Here is a 17,983-nt window from a genome sequence, read left to right as displayed (position 1 = left end):
CACAGCCCACCCCATAGCCAGCCTGCCCACCCCACAGCCAGCCTGCCCAGCCCCGCAGCCACCCCTGTCCCCTTCCCCGCCGGGCCCCAGCCGTCGCCCTGCCCTCAACCGGCATGGCCGCCCGCCGGCTGCGGTGTGGATGAAGCTGTACGGCCCACAGCCGGCACCTCCGCGTGCCAGGCCGGTCGCCCTTAACAACAATGGGCGAAGCCGCCCTCAAAAAATATGGCGGCTGCCCGGCAGTGGGGAAGCGGGTCCGCGGGGGCGGGGCGCGGCCATAGAGCGGCGGCGGGGGCGGGCCAGAGCGCCCCGCAGAGGCTGGCGGTGGCGGCGGGGGGGGTGTCGCCATTTTGGACGGAGGCGGAGAGCGGGGCGGCGGCGGCGGCGGCCAGGTGGGGCCGCGGTCGGGGCCGGGGGGTGTGGGTGTGTGACAGCGGGGTGTCACGGCTGGACAGGCCGCGGGTGGGCGGGTGGCAGCTGGCCGGGCGCTGCTGCGGGAGATGGTGGGCGAGGCTTGGCTGGGCGTCCCCACGGGTGACACCGCGGGGGGTAACGGTGGCCTGGACCCCTCGTTTGTGGCTGACCCCAGCCGTGCCCTACAGCCGGCTCAGGAGGGCCCTGTCCCTTGCTGGTGTGGCCCGCTTGTCCTCAGGGCCACGGCAGACGCCGCTTCACCGTGACCTGGTGGGGAAGGGGAGCGGGCGGCCGTGGGCCGAGTGTGCCGTGACAGCCCTGCCGCCGCCACCGCTTTGCCCAGCCCGGCCCTCGTTCCAGCCGTGCCGGCTTGGCGCGACTCCGGGGCAGGGAGCCTTTCATTGCCCGGCTGGTCCCCTTCCCCTTACGGCGCCCTCAGGGCTGAGCTCCGGTTCCCTTCACCGAACCAGGGAAGCGGGAGAGTCCAGGCGGATGGGGCGTCCCAGGGTGACTCCAGGACCAGGGGGTGTCAGCCGAGCACGCTGTGGGCTTGGGATGCTCTCCCAAATAACCCCCCTCAGGCTGGCTGCCTGTGTTTCCCAGTGCGGGTCGGGTGGGAGAGGCAGCACGAGTGGCACGTTTTGGGGGGCAACTGGCGCATTTCACGTGTCATTTTCAGAACCAAAGCGGGGAGGTGGGGCTGGGTGAAACTGAAGGGGCCTTGTGATCGCCCCGGCAGGCACCCATCTCACTGCAGACCGCACCTGGCAGCGGCTTGCTGCCAAACTGGGAGCGGATGCGCCCAGAGCCTGGAGAGGTTTGCTTGGGCTTTGGTACGGGCAGCATTTCCACTAGTGACTTGGAGGTACTTGTGTCATGAGTACCCAAGGGCTTGTCTGAACACAGGAGGGTTTGAGCTGTAGAAGTTAACTCAGTAAAGCCAAGAACCACAGGCTATGCTCAAAGAGCTCGCCGGCCCAGCGCAGGGTGCCTGTGTGTGTGATGCAGGAGGTGGGTGGTCTTGTCTGCCTGAGGTTTCAGATGCCACATGTTGGAAGGAGCCACCACTTGGGACAAACCTCAGGAGGCGTTTTGAGAGCATGACCTGTAAGGGACAACCAGGGGGACTGGATTCCTTTTAGAGAAGAGAAAGGGTGGCTTTCTGGTACATGTGGTAACAGCTGCATGGATCTCTCAGGTCTGTCTCGGTACAAGAGGACATTCAACTGTTCTTACTTTCCTCCCTGTAGATGAGAAGTAAGGGAGCCTTAGCAGAGATACTGGGGAAGAAGCTCCTCAGCAGCAGGGCTAGTGGCACAGGGGCAGGTTTTGTGAGGAGCTGGCTGAGCCTCCCCTAGGGCATAGGGGGAAGATGGCAGAGAAGATGGTGCAGCTCATCTGACTTGGATCTTCAGGTACACTTGATCCTCGCTGAGAGGGTTAGCTGCCCTCTCGAGCTGCCTTTTAGCCCTCAGGATTTAAGAAATACTTTAGTAATTGCTCTGTAACGTTCTAAAGCCTGGCTTTGGCTGGCAGCCTTGCCTGGCACCCTTCATATAACTTGATCGTCTAAACAAATCTCCAAATGTCACAACTAAGTGCATGAAGCAAGGCCAAGGCCAGCTGTCCTCTTGCCTTGCCCGGCAGAGCTCATGATTAGTGCGGTAAGCTGAAAGCTGTGAAATAAGCCTGGGAAGGGGGCAAGAACCCAAATCCATCTCAGCTGCTGGAAACCAAGTAAGGCCTGAAGAGTCTCATGTAGCTTGCAATGGCTTTGTTGTTTGTCCTGAGAGGTGTGTAGTTGTTCGTGGCTTGGTGCTGTACGGCCAGTTCTTCTGCTTTGCCTTCTCTGAGCTGGGTGAGATCGGCATGATGGCCCATCCCCAGCTACAGAGCGATGCTGAGGCGGCTGAGATTCCCCTTCCCTCATCCTGTGTCTCTGGATGGCCGGGCAGATGCCGGAGCACTCGGGGTGGTGCTGCTGGTTAGGGTCACAACAAGCGGACCTCCTCGCTGCGCTGTGCCGCAGCTGACATGATGGCTTGCCCGGTGAATCATAAGCGAATGCTGTCAAGAGCTGAGCTTTTTTCTGACACCACAGCATTAGCCCCACGTCTTGGCCAAGCTCCAGCTTGGGCGATTCCACTCGGACACTTTAAATGCTCCCTGTCGCCTTTGCCGGGCACAAGGCTCTGCTCTTCCTTCTGCAAGCTCTTAGAGACTTGCTGGGAACTGTTAAACAGCTGCTACTTTCACTCTCCGGCTGTTTTCTTGCTGGATGTAGGGGATTTGTCTGTAGAGCCTGACTGTGGGACTGTGAAAGAGTCTCTGTTAACGCCAAGCAATTGATTTGCCAATAAAGGCTGGCTTTATTTTTCCCATCAGCCCCTCTACTATACTGGCTGCTGAGGGCTTGTGTGGGACGCAGTGTAACTAGTATCGGATTTGGAGTATAACAATTACCAGCTTAACTAGAGTGATGGTTCATAAGGATATGGCTATAATGAGGTCAAGCTGTCTTGTTTGTTAAATTCCCGTTCGGCTCCCAAACTTGGCAGTGGGAATGAACTTTGGGCCTTTTTTAGGATTGCTGTCAGTCTGCCCTGGCAAAGAGCATTGGGAAAGAGCGCCTTTGCTCCTCTCCTCACTGCCGGAGCCCGTGGGCACAGGCACACTGCCATTCTCTCTCTCTCTCTCTCTCTCACAGGGGCTGCTGAGCTGTCATGGGGAATACCACCAGTGAGCGAGTGTCCGGGGAGCGCCATGGCTCCAAGTCCCACCGCTCAGATGGCTCCGGTGTCCCCCATCCCACCAAGGAGCACCCACACAAGATCATGGTGGGCAGCACCGACGACCCCAGTGTCTTCAGCTCCCACGACTCCAAGGTAGGTGCCGGCTGCTGCCTTCCCTGTCCTGCCCTCTGGGGCCCTGGCTGGGGCTTCAGCTTACTGTCTGGTTGAGGCTGTGCTCCCAACCATGTGAGGGGTCTGTGGAGAGCTGGGAGGCTGGAGGAGCTCTGCGATGCGTCTGTCTGGGATGTGCAGGTGGAGACCGGGGGGAAGCAAATGTGGTCCCAGTTGTCTCTGTGTCTCAGTCAGGCTCTGGTTTTCTTTGCTCAGATTCCTGGGGACAAGGAGTTTGTGTCGTGGCAGCCAGATCTGGAAGAGTCAGTCAAACCATCCCAACAGGCTCGTCCTACTGTCATCCGCTGGGCTGATGGAGGCAAAGAGGTCTTCATCTCTGGATCTTTCAACAACTGGAGCACCAAGATCCCACTCATCAAGAGGTAGCCAGTCCCTCAAGTCACCCTATGTTCCCTGCTCCATCACAGGGAATGTTTTCTTCTTTGCGCTGGTTGCTGTTCCCTTTGCTTACCTGGCTTTTCCCAGTTCACCCAAGTTGGAGGGTCTGAGCACACATACATAGTCAGGTTCTTCCCTGGGTGGTGCTGCTGTGGTGGTGGGAAGTTGTGAAACAGAGAGACAGGACAGGACAGGATGGGCCACTTTGCCCAGCTGGATGTCACGCAGCAGCTAGTCCTGGCAGCAGAGCCCTGCCCAGGTATGCAGCAGTCCCCTTGAAGCTGTCAGCTCTTCCCTTGGCTGTGGCCTTACTCCATGCCTAGTTGTGTTCTTGCCAGCAGGGGTTGTTTGTTTGTCTCTCACATGTCTTCTTGCCCTAATGATGTTCTCACTGTTCCACAATACATCTGTGATTTCTGTGAAAACACTGTGTAGGACTCTGGGCATAATCCCAGCAAATCATCTGGAATGGGTTTATGTCCATTTCAGGCTTCACAAACAAGGCTGTTACCCTCACTGTCCCCATCCTGCAGTGCCGCTGCAGGGTTAGATGCTTTGCCTGCGCATCCTCCCCAGCGTGTCTCACACAGGGTGTCTGTCACGCCGACTTTCCCTGGGCGTGCAGGGCAGGTCTGCAGGGTGGACTGCCAGCTGGGCTCCTTGCAGCTGGACTCCCAGGGGGGTGAGCCACACTGGTGCTCTGAACGCTCGCGCCTGTTGTGTCCGTGCCTCAGATCACTGATGATGAGCAAGCCTAACGCTGCATGAAGATGTTGGGGTAGAAGGGCTGGGAAGCACATGAAAAAGTGCTGTTTTCTGGGACCCATGGAAGAGCAGCATCCAGAGCATCAGCGGTAATGCTGTTGCACATCTGATCTCTCTGCACAGCCACAACGACTTTGTCGCTATCCTGGACCTCCCAGAAGGAGAGCACCAGTACAAATTTTTTGTGGACGGCCAATGGGTCCATGACCCGTCTGAGGTAATGCTCAAAGCTTTATCCCTGTAGGTCTTGTCCTCTTCAGGGGACTGTAACTGCAGCAGAGGGGGAACAGGAAGAGCAGAAGGTATCTGGCAAAACAAAAGGGGCGCCTCCATCCCGTGAGTCCTTTCAGAGCCTTAGACATGCTGTATGGGGGAGTGTCAGGGAGGTACTGAGGGTCAGGGAAACACCAGAAGGTGTTTAAGCCCCATTCAGAATTGGGTGTGTGGGAAGATGGGCCATGGGGTCAGCAATCACTTGCAGGTTCTCCTCCAAACTGAATCGTGGAGGAGCAGCATGGGAAGGAGAGGACACTTACTGTCAGCATGCAGCATGGTGGAGGATGAAAATAGGAGGTGATGTAGGAGCCTGGGAGCAAAGGGGAAGCCTCCCAGGATAAACAGCAGAGATTTGCAAGCGTAGAGCAGGGCTAAACAGTGGCCACCTGTGCAGCAAAGACAGCTTGGGCCAAGAGGATCTAGGAAGCATTGAGTGTGCTTCAGTTGGAGGTGAGCATGGGAAGACTCTTACCTCAGTTCTCTCCAGCCTGTGGTCACCAGCCAGATGGGGACGATTAACAACCTGATTCACGTCAAGAAGTCTGACTTTGAGGTGTTCGATGCCTTGAAGGTGGATTCCCTGGAGAGCTCAGAAACCTCAGGTCGGGGTGAGTTTTTATGGCATTATAGCTTTGCATGTGCTATTTTCCACCTCCTCTGCTCTGAGATTCCCTGCTCTGGGGGTAAACAGACCCCCTGAGCAGAGGTGTGCACCCGCACCTGGGAAGAGTAGCGTTTGGCAGCCTGTCCTCAGCAGCCCACAGCTAAGGCCTTGTTTCCATTGAGGGGCTGTGCTGGTGTAACTTGTTCTGTGCTAGCACCGTCCCAGAGCAGGGTCAGTGCCTGTGCATGGCTGAGGCAGCCATTTCAGACTGATGAATGCCATGAACATCACCCCTTTCTGTCTGCCTAACTGTGAGTAAGTCATCTGATCTGGGGTACAAGCTAGGCAAGAGTAGGATCCAGGTTATTTTCAGTAGCTCCTCTTGGTTTTCATGCCAAGGTAATTTGTACTAATGCTAGCGCATCGGAAACCTCCTACTCCACTTGTGTTACAGCAGCAGGTTAGGTTACCACACAGACACTGGCAGTGCTGGCTCGGTGGGTAATGCTGGCAAGTAGCTCAGTCATGTTTCGGTCCAGGATGCTCTGACCGCAGCCTGCTGTCCCTGGTACAAACCCCATCTCAGATATAGCCTCAGCTCCACGTCTTTGCCCAGCCTGGGCAGGAGATACTTCACTGGAAAGAAGCCAGCGAGCAGCAGAAGCTCCAGCGAGGTGGAGCCCTTCCAGGTGCTGGTTGTTCCAATATGATCAGGTCAGATGTGGCTTGGAGATATGGCCAGTCCAGCTTCCAGTGACAAGAAGCTCCCGTGGTCCCTCACACGGGCTGAGGAGCAGCTGCTCAGTCTGGACTTCCCCTTTGCCCTTTCCAGGACCTCCTTGTCAGGCAGTCCTGCAGCACCGAGAGCATGCAGGCCTGCTGCTTCCTGTGCCCGTGCCCCTGCTTCAAAGAGTACAGCTCTGGGGCAAACTGGCTGCTTGCTACAGGGAGAGGGACCCAACCATGCTAAGAGCCGTGTGGGGTGGATACCAGTGGGTGCTTGTGTGTGTCAGTGCATGTACCAGCTTACAGCCCTGCTTGGAAACGCCCAGGGCTCACCTGGCTGCTTATTCTGCTGTGAAAAGGCTGAGCTGTTGCTATAGGATATGTGGTCATGGCTCATGGAAGATGTTTGTGCCTGAAAGATCCTCCTGGGTCCTTCTCAGCATCTTGGGAGCTGCTCTGTGCTCACCAGTCTTGTTTTAGCCATTTCACGTCTCCTCCTGTCTCTTCTCTTTAGATTTATCAAGCTCACCACCTGGTCCTTATGGCCAAGAGATGTACGTATACCGGCCTGAGGAGCGCTTCAAATCCCCACCCATCCTCCCACCTCACCTCCTCCAGGTCATCCTCAACAAAGACACCAATATCTCGGTAGGTACCAACATACCATCTGCACCCAGAGCGCACACTGGGGTTGGTAGGGGAGTCCGGTCTGCAGGGAGCCTCATCTCCCCTTGGCTGGTGCCTGGCCCCTGCCATTTCCTGGGAAATGCATCACTTTTCCCATTAATCACACTGGTTTCTGTGCCTGGTGCTTACCTGAGCTCTGTTCCTGTTCAGAACAGAGTCGCCAGCAGCTCAGATTGCCTGAGATGGCAGCCCCTTGCTCCCTGTGATGGCTGGGGCTGGGGGGGTCAGGGCTCTGCTGTTCCCCTGTGACACTCCTCTTCTCCTAGTGTGACCCAGCACTGCTGCCCGAACCCAACCACGTCATGCTCAATCACCTCTACGCGCTCTCCATCAAGGTAAAGCGGGTCCTGCGAGGCTGCTGGGTGAGGGAAGGGGAGCTTCTGTGCCTCCCAGGAGCCTGCAGCACCTGCAGGGAGCAGAACTTGGACAGCCTGGGGGTGGAAATGCTGGTGCAGGGATGGGAGGATCCACACAAGGACAGCTTGGCTGCCCGGCAAAGCGTGGCACACGCAGGGACGTAGGTTGTGGTCTCCTTACAGCCCCCAGTTCCCTGTAGCTGCCTCCCCACAGCACGGTGGAGCCAGGCAGCCTGTTGCATACCAGACCCTTCCCCTGCTCTGCCTTGGCTCCCCGTTGTGAGTGTTGGACGCGTCTTGCTGGCCCTGAGGCTCAGGACAGCAGCGATGGGCTGGGGCTGCTCCTCGAGCCCACAGAGCCCTCTTCCCCACGGCTCCCTCGGGGTGCCCCACTCCTGGGTCGGCGCAGCCTGGCTCTCCCGCCTGCTCCCACTGACGCTGTGCCTCTCGCAGGACGGTGTGATGGTGCTAAGCGCCACGCACCGCTACAAGAAGAAGTACGTCACCACGCTGCTGTACAAGCCCATCTGAGCCGGGGCCTCGCCCGCCCCCCACGCAGGACACGAAAAGCCGCTTTGTCTGCACACACTGGGCCACGGGACCGTGTGAGAACTGGCCTCTGGCTCCAGCCTCGAACCTGGCAGGGACACAGGCCCCGGCGATGAGCCCAGGGCCGCTGGGGCCTGTGACACTGTCCCATCCTACTGGTGTGGTTTGATTTAACCCTTGGTTTCCACCCACGTACAGCTCCCCTTGGCTTCTGTGAGTCTCTGGGGCCACTTTGCTGCTCACCAGAACAGCCTTTCCTTGCGCCTGACACGGAAAGGGCTTCACCCTACCTGTCTTCTCCAGCCTGCAAGGGCCCTGAGGTGGTCCTGGCACTGCCCCAGCCCAGGCCCCCAGGAATGTGTCCTACCTGCTGAGGGTTGCAGTGCTGTCCTGGTGATGAGTCTCCAAGGTCACCTTGATCCCTAGGGGTTCTGGGACACCCCAGCCTGCCCCCTGCCCCACAGCCCTGAGCATGGGGCTGCCCCCCTTCCTGTGCCTCCCCAGCTTCGAGGAGGGCTCTCGGCTCTGGCTGCAGCCCCAGCCCTCTGCCAGGTTCAGCGTCGAGCTAGCGGGAGGGAGAGTACAGCCAGACACAGCCACGCTTACCTGCCGCCGGGACAGCACTGTCAAGGACTGAACACCTGCCCCATCCCCAACACGGAGAGCTTCTGTGGGGCAGGGCTGACCGTCACCGCCAGAGCAGCACCTGCGCACGCCCACGCTCAAGGGGGCCTGGGGAGAGCAGAGCAGGGCAGGTACCCCAGGACCCCGGCTACACCGCCTGCTGCCGGAGCAGTGCCATGTGACAGGGTTTTCTCTATTTATTACAGTATTTATTGTTCTCGGTGCTGCTGGCCTCGTGTTGGTGGGGGGCTCTGGAGGAGCGAGGGGAGGGAATGGAGCGCATGGTGGGGCACAGAGCTGCCCTTGGGGGTGCTGGGGTGGGACACAGAGCCCCCTGCTTGGGGCCAGCTGGTGCCTATGGCCACCCACGCTGTGTGTAGCTTGGGGAGGGGGGATCACGGCTGCGGAGACAGGCGTGCCAGAAACACCACAGCCCAAAGGAAACCTTTATTGGGGAGTCTCCAACCACTGAACAGAACATGGCATTTCTTACATCTTCCTCCTGCACTGGGGCCCTGACATGCCCAGGGAGCCCCGAAAATGCAGCTCCGATACCTCTATCTATATACATATACATACATCCACGAGCAGGGACAGGTACGCAGCAGGGTTACAAATGGGACCAAGTCCCGGGGCGAGAGGGTGCTCAGCGTGGGGAGACACTCCACTCTGAGCACAGTGGGTGGAAGGGGGTGAGCGCTGAAGCGTGGGGCAGGCAAAGCCCAAGCCAGCAGCTGCGATGCCAAGCAAAGGCAGGTGGAAGGCATGTGACCACCACAGCAGCCCAAACCCACAAACTGTGTAGCATCGGGCACCCCAGAGCCCTGTCCCCCCCCCGACTCCAGCCCTTGGAGTAGCAGGGACAGGGTCCGCTCCAGCCGTCTGATGTGGCACGGCTCGGCAGCCAGCGGGCTGTTCCACGGCCAGGGGCAACGCTCCTTGTCCTGCCTGGGGCTCACGCAACGGGCAGGGCCTGTTGTGCCTTCACCTGGCAAGAGAGCACGCATGGCAATAAGGGGAAGCACTGCAGGGCAGCTGTGTCAAGGAAAATGGGTCCCTGTGTGTCCCCGCACACACACAGCTGGTCCCTCAGCACCCCCCATCAGCCACCACTCTGCTAGCAGAGCATGGGGTGTCTGCCAGCTGTGCCCATCCCCAGGGAATCAGGGCTCACCAGGGCAGGGTCACCCACCCCTATCCCGTGCTGGCAGCAAGGGTGAACTCACCTCCAGGTTTGTCCTGGCCTTGCGCAGCACATTGTGGGTCCTGGTCACTGCAAGGGAGAGAGAGAGAGAGAGATGGGGTCGGTGAGGTCCCTGTGCTGTGGATCCACCCCAGGCACATGGGGGACCAGGCCAGCTTGGCCGTGCCACCCCGCAGCAGGACACCACCTGGGCCACGTACACTGGCTCACGATGAACTGCTCCATGCTGTCCTTGAGCTGGGCTGTGCTGCGCAGCCGCTCAGCCGTGCTCTGCAGAGCATCCTCCCTCTCTGAGAGCTGGGCCCGCAGTGCCGCGATCTCACCCTGTAGTGCCTGTTCCTGGGACGAGACGAGCACAATGAGCGGCGAGTGCCCAGCCCGGACCGCCCCACCAGCCCCCAGCCTGGTGCTTACCTTGCCCTGGTGCTGGGCAGGGCTGACAGGCAGCACGGTGCTCCAGAAGGCAGCGAGGAAAGATGCGCACTCCTCCAGGACGCAGTGCAGGGTGCTGGCGCTGCCCCAGAGGTGCCCTGCGCCCGCCCACCCCAGGGCCTGAGGGAGAAGGGTGCGGGAGCGGGGTGCTGCCAGGGCACCTGCATCCCGCTGCACCCGGGGACTCACCGTGCCCAGCCCAACACGGCAGGGCAGCAGCAGCAACAGCCCCCAGGCTGGAGGCTACCTGCCACTTGTCACCCCCTGCAAGCCTCGGGGCTGATGGTGGGCTCAGGAGCTGCCTTATGCATGGTCCACAGAGGGTCTGGCCCCCAGCCACCGCCAGCCCCATCCAACCCACACTTTACCTCCTTTCCCGGGAGCGGGCATTTGGGCAGCCCGAGCGCTGGGCGCGTGAGACACATCAACTCGCGAGCCAGTGCCTTCCCCTCCCGGATGTGCTGCTCCAGGGCCCGGTAGGTGTCCAAGCGGCCAATGACATGAGCCCCTGTGGGTTCCTCGCTCTTCCTCGCCGGTGGGTCTGCCCCACGTGGCTCTGTGGAACAAGCAGAGGTAGGTGAGGACCACTGCCTGCGCCCCCGTGGCCCTCCCTGTTCCATCCTGGGGGCTTGGCTCTGCCCTGGGCTCTCCATCCTTGCTCAGCAAGGGTGTTGCCATGAGCTTGCCAGGTCTCAGCAGCCCCTGAGGCACATGTGTGGACAGGCTCCGGTACCCACCATCCATCCGCCGAGCCACTGAAGTGTCAGAGGGCAGCGGGGAGAAGAGGGGAGCTGATGAATTTGTGCCAACATCCCGCACCGGAGGAGATGGGAAGCAGCCTGGAACAAGAAGCGTCTGAGCCCCTAAGGACGGCTGTGACTCTGTGCCTGGGGCTGCTGGGGTCCTGCCACCCCTCTCTGCCTGCCAGCAGGGCCACCACGTCCCTCCTGCTGCCACGACAGGAAAGGGGCCAGGCACCGCAAGACCAGGAGCTGGGCAGAGGGGCTGGGCGTGGGTCCCGTACCTGCACGGGTCTCTGCAGAGCGGCCAGGGATGCTCTCATAGACTTGCAGCTCTGTGCGCAGGGTCTGCAGGAGCAGGCGGTGCTCCTCACACTGCTGCTGCAGGAGTGTCACCGTGTGCTGCAGCCTGCAGAGGGGTGACACATGAGTCTGGTGCCAGCCATGCCACCCACAGCCCTGCTGGCCCTAAGGCCACAATGCCCCAAACCGTACCTGTTGTTATCCTCCTGCAGAGAGCGCCGCTCGTCCCGGAGCTGCTGGATGCTCTCTTGGCGCTCGGCGAGCTCCTCCGCCAGCCTTCGCTGCTCCCCACGCCTCTGGCCCAGCTCTGCTTCAGCCTCCTGTGCCCGAGAGCAGGCAGCCAGGAGCGCCTCCTGCACCCGCGCCAGCTCTGGGGACAGAGAGCATGGAGGTGTCACTGCCGCCCCACTCAGCCAGTGCCCTCTGGGACCCAGACCCGGGATGCTGGTGGCTGGCCTTACCTTGGGAGAGGTGGTCACGCTGGAGCCGCAGGGTGCGGTTGTCGTCACGCAGAGCCTGGTTCTCCCCACTCGGCTCCAGCCCTGGCTCCAGCCCCTGGGCATAGACATCGCTGGGCAATCCTGCAAAGGGGAAGCCGGTGCTGAGTCTCTCTCTCTCTCCCCAACACGCTGCCATGCCTGGGGAAGGGAGTGCTCCCCCTGTGCAATGGGGTGTGCAAAGCCTGCCCCTGCCCCCCCCCGGCAGCCCCAGTGCAGCACCGTACCACTGGCCTTGCCAGTAGAAGCCAGGCGGCGTTCGAGCTGCTCCCGGAGCCGGTCGTTGGTGCAGATGGACTCCTCGAGGCGCTGGCGCAGGCTGCGGATCTCCACCAAGTGTTCCTCCAGCAGGTCTGCCCCTGCCACAGCCGAGGAGGCGGCTCAGGGCAGGGATGGCTGTGCCACCTGCCTCATGCCATCCCCACTATCCTGCCCTGTACCAGAGCATCCAGGATGCCCCCATACTCTGCAACATGGACCTTACCTGTTAGCTTCTGGCTAGAGGGGTACCCTGACGGCAGGGCCCCGTAAAGCAGCTGGCCGGGAGGAGGTATGTCCCAAAGGGCGCGAGTCACAGTGGCCCCAGGGATCTCAGCCAGGTTCTGCAGCGCACTGTGTTGGCAGAGCAATGCTGGGGCTTTGCTGCCCTCTCCGAAGGGGCCCAGTGGGGCTGTGGACTTTGCTGGTGCCACGGGCAGTGTCACACCTACATGCACAGGGCAAGGCGTTGAGGGGGAGGATGGCAATAAGCAGGGAGGAAGAATGGGGGTAACAGACTCTCACCACGTGCTTTTTGCCCCCTTCTTGCCCTGTCCAACAGCGCAGGCCAATGTCTCCCCATGGTGATTGCCCATCATCGACCTCCTGCCCAGGTCAAACCCATTTCTCCCTGAAGAGCAGAGGCTTTCCCAGGGCTTCTTGATTACATGACACAAGTTGGAGGGTCTCAGCCTCGCTCCCACACAACAACTAACCAAACCAGCCCTTTCCCAGAGGCCCTAGAACGTGCAAGTGCCCGCACCAAGGGCTAGTGCTGCCTCAGGCCATGTCCATCCCACCTACCGGGTCCTCTCTCCATGAAAACCACATGTCCCCATTGCCTCCCAGCCAGAGTGATGGGACCCAACCTCAAAGCAGTAGCCCCACGAAGCAGGAGAAGGGCCAGGGCAGGACAGGCAGGTCAGAGAGAGTGGGGGGGCCATGCAACACAGCACGGCACAACACGGCACGGCAGGCAGGACCAAACCCATGCTGGAGGCAAGCGCTCACTTTCTCCCAGCTGCCTCTGGAGCACCTGCAGTTCCTGCTGCGCCTTGGCCAGGGAGCAGACGGGGGTCCCACAGCAGCCCAGGAGCGGGGGTGCTGCAGGAGGGGGGGGCCCAGCAGGCAGGAAGGGGGGCAGCCCAGGGGCCAGCACAGGCAGGGAGACACTACCAGGTTTGGACAAGGAGCCAAAGTGAAGGCCTAGAGGCAGGAGAGAGACGGAGAGATGTTAGCACAGCTCTGGCTCAGCCTAGCAGGGACCCCTCCTCCCCAGGGCACTGGGGACCCTGGCACGCCCTGAGCAGCCAAGTCCCCATGTCTGGAGGCACTGCAGGCTGAGATGGCCCACGCGAGGCCAGTCAGGTCCCAGCCTTGCAGGGCTGTGGTACCATGGCAGGGCTTCCCGAGACACTCCCCTGCATCCCCAGGTGCTGTGTGCTTCCCCCACTAGGCTGGTGTTTGGGCATGGTGCTCCACAGGCAGCCCCTGATGGGCACCTACTGCTGCAGGGACCCACAAGCCACAGAGGGGTTGCATGTCCCCAGCCCGCAGCTGTGGCCCCCCAGCACCCCACGGTACCTGCGGGTCGGGCGGGCTCCTCACAGCACTGGCTGCACTCGCTGGCCATGTCCCCATCAGAGCATGGCTCCAGCCCCTCGGACACGAAGGAGGCGCTGGTGGCAGAGCGGGACGACTCAGAGGGTGGGCGGCTGCTGCCTGGGGACTCGCAGCGCTCCTGCAGCTTTGCCTCCAGGTTCTCAATCACCTTCTCCTTCTCCTGAAGCTCACGGCTGAGCCTGAGGAAGTGGCCCATCACCATGGCTGGCAGGGCAGGGTGATCCCCATCCCACAGCCCTTCCCTGCTGTGCTGTGCATGCTCCAGCATGACACTCCGCATGTCACGTCCCACCCACTCTGCAAGGCTGCCCGGAGCGATAGGGTGCCCAGCCCAAACCTGGGGTTCCCCATCCCCAGAGCACAGGCAGCCCCAGGATGTCCACCTGGAGCAGAGACTCCAAGGGCACCCCAGACCCCCACCCCTAGAGCAGTGATAGTCCCTGGGGTGCCCACACAGAGCAGGTCCCTCCCTGGGAACAGGTACCTCAGTGCCAGGAGTTCATGGCTGGTTTTATCCTCCCCATCTTGTCGATCTCCTGAAAAACCAAGCCAGAGAGAAGCAGTCAGTGTCCCCGTGCCCCAGGCTGCCCATCCCCAAACAAAGCCGTAGCAGGACAGGACAACCCAGCTTGAAGTGGGTAGCCCACACAGTACAAGGTGTCCAAATGGCCCCAGCCCTTCACAGCATCCATCAAAGCACCTCTTCCTTGCCCACCATGCTCCATGATGTCCAGCCTCAGTACCCACCCCCCCCCCCCCAAAGTACTTACTGGTGCCCAGTTTGTCGCTGAGCCTCTCAGCCAGCTGCCTGCCCTGGGCCAGCTGCTCCCGGAAGCCCTGGCCCAGGTAGTAGTCGATGTCAGTGCCACGGAGGAGGTCCTCAAAGGACCGCAGGGCATCGCGCAGGTGCTGGGCCAGGCTGCGGCTCACCCCACGGCCCTCCCGCAGCGTCTGCCGCAGGTGGGAGAGCTCCCGAGCCTGTGCTTGGATCAGCGAGTCATACTTCCTAGGAGGGATCAGCAAGCAGGGGGTCCGCAGGGCTGCCAGACACCCGCCAGAGAGCACGGCAGGGACAGGGTACCACGGGGGGAGTCTGTGCACCCTCCACTGCTGGGGCTCTGCCCCACCGTGCAAACGCCCCAGAACTGCAGGGAAAGCATGCAACAAGGAGCCACCACCCTTGGGCAACCCCTGGGGACCCATGTAGCCCCCTGTCCGGTCCCGATCCCCACAGCCATACCCCGGCCAAGTGGCAGATTGCAGCTCCTTGGGCAAAACCCCTCCGGGCTTGGATGCGGGCAGCTGTGCTTCGAGGAGGGCGACGCGGTGCACCAGGTGCTGCAGGTCACGGTGTGCCCGCAGGGCGGGCGGGCAGAGGGTGCCGTGGCCATCCGACTGCCAGCCCTCGTCCTCATCCGTGAGGCTGTGGGCTGGGGACGCCAGGGTCGTGGGACCTGGTGGGGGTCGCTCAGCTCCTGACGTGTAGCCACTGGTGACAGAGATGGAGCGGGCACGGCGCTGCAGGCTCTGGATCACCTTGTTGGCATTGAGCAGCTGTGCCTTGAGGTCCTGAATGTGCTGGTGCAGGGCCCCCACGTCTGCTGGCACCATGGCTTTCCGGGCAGCCTTGCCTGCCCTGGGCATCCCTGGCCGGCACGGGGACCCCAGCTCCTCGCCCAGACTGGGCTCGCTGAATACATCAGGCTCCTCACACTCTGCAGAGGGGATGGGGCATGGCGTCACTTTTCCATGCTGGGTGGGCAAGGCAGAGGGATGCCTGGAGCTGCTGGCTCTCCTTACCAGGGCTGGTGGTCTCATCCCGGTCAGCCTCGGTCTCACTTCGCCCACATGTCTCGTAGCCCAGGTCCTGGAAGTCCACCTGCACTTGCTTGCTGAGCTGCTGGGCATGGGGTTCACCTGCCGGGCAGCCCCATCAGCTCAGGGTCCCCCTCCAGGCAGGAATCACAACCCCTGCCCCATATACAGCACAGGGCACACTGGGCTCGACACAGACACACCCCCCCCGCCCCCCCCCCAGGATTTTAACTCACGGAGCAGGACGTGGTACTTCTCCAGCTGCTCAGCTTGTGCCCGCACTGTGGCTTCCGAGGCGGCGAGCTTGTCCTGCAGCTCCTGGCACTGCCTTTGGCCCTGCACCACCTGGGAGTGCAGCTCTGTGCCCAGCCCTGGCCAGCCCCTGCCAGGGACCGTGCCCTCCACCTGCCAGAGGGGAGATGGGCTGTGAGCTCCTCATTTCCATCCCCATCTCTATCTCCATCCCCATCCCGGTCTCCTGTGCCCAGGGCACTTACGTGGCTCCCATTCCCTCTACCCAGGGTGCTAGGGCAGGGTCTCTTAGGCACGTCATCCTGGGATCGTGCTTCCAGTGCTGGGCGTTTGGCAGGCACAGCTCCCCTCTCTGCCAGGAGCCCCTGGCCATCCCCACTGCCACTGGCTGGGTGGTCCCCAAGGGTGCTGCGGCTCTTCCGCTGCAGCCTGCGGGGCTCAGGGGTCGAGGGGCTGCCCAGCCCAGCCTCCTCCTGCTCCCCACTCTCCAGCAGCGATGTGGCTTCACCCATCCGCTCCTTCAGCTCTGCATTCTCCAGGCACAGGCTCAGCATCGCCTTCCTGGGGGCACAAGGCACTGTGAAGGACAGGCAGTGGCTGGGATGCAGGGTACCCCCTCAAGCCACTGCCACCCGCTGGCTCCAGCACCCCAGGGCTCTTGCCTGATGTGGGAGACAGAAGAGAAACCAGCTTCCTCCAGCTGCGCCTTCAGCTCCCGCAGCTCCTCTTCTGCCCGTAGCTCCCGCTCTGGCATGGCGGGTGCTGTGGTCCCCATCAGGGTCCTTTCAGTACACCTGCTTTCCTTAGGGGCCCGAGGGCTGCTCTAAAGGGACAAAGACAGAGGGTGACAGGGATATTTCCAAAGGGGCTAGGACAGGACGCAGTCTGGCAGTAGCGCAGTGCCCAACTCTGCCACCCCGTTTCTGGTGCCGCGCTGCCCTGACTCACGTGCTGGGTTGCCACGCCGCGGGCCGCCTCCTCCTTAATGCCGTCAGCGAAGTTGGTGCTGGCATCATCAGCATCCATGCCTGTGGCCTGACCTAGGGGACAGCACAGCACGACAAGGTGCTCAAAGCAGTGGCAATGGTGGCACTGCCTCTGTCCCCTCCTCCCTGGTGATGCCTGTGGCCACTGTGGGCAGCCCTGGGGCAGGTGCCTGCTTTCATACATGCCTGCTGCTGGGGGACTCCCAGCAGGACTGAGGTCTCCCCACTATCCCTGTGCCCTGCCACCCCCTCTCTGCATGCTGGACCTCCAACCCAACACCCTGCGCTGCCCCTGCACCGAGGGAGGGGACACACCCCAGCAACGGCACCTGCCCCATCCACATCGCTGCCTTCACGCCACCTTGCTGCACCAACACACACGCACGCACACCATCCACCCTGCAGCCACTGCACAAGCTGCAGCCAGGAGCAGCACATGCTTGGTCAGGGAGCCTTGCTGGTGCTGTCCCAACCTGGCAGGGGTGTAGGGGTGCACCCCACACGATGGCCTACCCAGGCACAGGCAGCTCACGGAGGGCACCAACAGCCACCCTGCCCACACCATCCAAGCCCTGCTGCCATGCATGGCACTGGGGTCTTTGCAAGCCCTGCGCTGGCCCTGCAGAGCCAAAGGGACAATTGCATCCCATACCACACTGGGCAGGGGGCTTGGGCACACCCTGCCCCACAGAGCTGAGCTGGGGGCATGCCCTTCTGCTCGTACACAGCTCTGCTCCTGGCCCCTTGGCGCACGGCCCAGGGCGAGGGCTTGCACCCCTTGTCTGGGTAGCCTTCCCCCCACCCAGCTCCAGCGCCCTGCCTAGGCTCAGGCTGCCTGGGCTGGGACATGGATGTACCCCCAATGCTCCTTCGGCCCAGGCAGACAGCAGCTTGGACAGTCCCTGGGGCTATGCAAGGCCAGGTTTTGCAGCTGCCTGTGCCTCAAACCAGCACCATCAGCTCTGGAGCTCCCAGGCAAGGCTGACCATGGAACAGGGGAATGCAGAGATCCTGGCAGGAGAGAGTCTGGTGAAGGAGAAGCCAGCAGGGAAGCGTATGGCTCCTAGGAGGGAGAGCTGAGGACCAACCAGGAACATGCCTTGCAGCAGGACAGGCAGTTGCATAGCACCGTGATGGCAGCACACTCAGGAGACCCACTCGTGACAAGCAACTGTCAGGAGGTTGCAAAAATCACGAGCACCTCAGTGCTCAGCCTGGGCAGGTGTCACCCTGCACGCTGGAGCCTGTTCACCAAAACAGCCGTGCCCAGGGAGCGAGGGCAGCCATCATGGAGAAGCGCTGTTCCAGGAGCAAAACACTTAGAGGCAGGTGGAAGGGGCAGCAGCCCCCCAGTAAAGCAGCATCTCCCGTGGGTGGCATTCAGCACAGCCAAAGCACAGCCCTGTGAGCCCACAGGGACGCAACCTACAAGGTGACAAAGCACCTAGGGCTACATCTCGATGGCTGCAGGGCCCCAAAGGGCAAGGGAACGTAGACTCTCAGCTGCAGGCTTTTCTAGGGGGCTGAGGGGGACGAGCTGGGTGGCTCACAGCCAGCACAGCTGCTCTGG

General features: G+C 61.5%; 2 protein-coding genes across 7 annotated transcripts in view; one reads left to right on the top strand and one right to left on the bottom strand.

Annotated features, from left to right (window-relative positions):
- Window positions 1-346: 346 nt before the first annotated feature.
- On the top strand, window positions 347-8,523 carry PRKAB2 (protein kinase AMP-activated non-catalytic subunit beta 2). 4 transcript variants are annotated; one of them, XM_075760245.1, is made up of 8 exons: window positions 347-392; window positions 3,122-3,299; window positions 3,534-3,700; window positions 4,605-4,698; window positions 5,245-5,365; window positions 6,602-6,735; window positions 7,041-7,109; window positions 7,584-8,523. In XM_075760245.1, exons 2-8 carry the CDS (start codon window positions 3,138-3,140, stop codon window positions 7,659-7,661), a joined length of 825 nt encoding a protein of 274 aa, XP_075616360.1. In that variant the 5' UTR covers window positions 347-392; window positions 3,122-3,137; the 3' UTR covers window positions 7,662-8,523. The 4 variants fall into 4 exon arrangements, with proteins under 4 accessions (XP_075616360.1, XP_075616361.1, XP_075616359.1 ...); XM_075760246.1 differs by having other exon boundaries at window positions 348-392; window positions 5,245-5,359; XM_075760244.1 differs by lacking the exon at window positions 347-392 and adding an exon at window positions 2,035-2,151.
- A 196-nt stretch (window positions 8,524-8,719) lies between these two features.
- PDE4DIP (phosphodiesterase 4D interacting protein) overlaps window positions 8,720-17,983 on the bottom strand; it is a 34,550-nt gene continuing 25,286 nt past the window's right edge. For 2 of the 3 annotated variants that reach the window (XM_075760243.1, XM_075760241.1), the window contains 21 exons: window positions 16,376-16,467; window positions 16,090-16,250; window positions 15,673-15,988; window positions 15,412-15,580; window positions 15,161-15,277; window positions 14,601-15,075; window positions 14,131-14,366; window positions 13,845-13,896; window positions 13,322-13,539; window positions 12,749-12,943; window positions 11,964-12,185; window positions 11,707-11,838; window positions 11,444-11,563; window positions 11,175-11,352; window positions 10,964-11,088; window positions 10,677-10,778; window positions 10,308-10,495; window positions 9,922-10,059; window positions 9,708-9,846; window positions 9,530-9,576; window positions 8,720-9,291 (listed from right to left, as the gene is read on the bottom strand). In XM_075760243.1, coding sequence (XP_075616358.1) covers window positions 9,259-9,291; window positions 9,530-9,576; window positions 9,708-9,846; window positions 9,922-10,059; window positions 10,308-10,495; window positions 10,677-10,778; window positions 10,964-11,088; window positions 11,175-11,352; window positions 11,444-11,563; window positions 11,707-11,838; window positions 11,964-12,185; window positions 12,749-12,943; window positions 13,322-13,539; window positions 13,845-13,896; window positions 14,131-14,366; window positions 14,601-15,075; window positions 15,161-15,277; window positions 15,412-15,580; window positions 15,673-15,988; window positions 16,090-16,250; window positions 16,376-16,467 — 3,455 coding nt within the window. In that variant the 3' untranslated portion in view covers window positions 8,720-9,258. The remainder of the gene's footprint in view (window positions 9,292-9,529; window positions 9,577-9,707; window positions 9,847-9,921; window positions 10,060-10,307; window positions 10,496-10,676; window positions 10,779-10,963; window positions 11,089-11,174; window positions 11,353-11,443; window positions 11,564-11,706; window positions 11,839-11,963; window positions 12,186-12,748; window positions 12,944-13,321; window positions 13,540-13,844; window positions 13,897-14,130; window positions 14,367-14,600; window positions 15,076-15,160; window positions 15,278-15,411; window positions 15,581-15,672; window positions 15,989-16,089; window positions 16,251-16,375; window positions 16,468-17,983) is intronic. The other variant, XM_075760242.1, reaches the window with a different exon arrangement.

This window comes from Balearica regulorum, chromosome 8, assembly GCF_011004875.1.
Source record: "Balearica regulorum gibbericeps isolate bBalReg1 chromosome 8, bBalReg1.pri, whole genome shotgun sequence".
NCBI classification, from domain to species: domain Eukaryota; kingdom Metazoa; phylum Chordata; class Aves; order Gruiformes; family Gruidae; genus Balearica; species Balearica regulorum.
The sequence above is the reverse complement of the archived record's forward strand: the minus strand, read 5'-3'. Positions and strand labels throughout refer to the sequence as shown.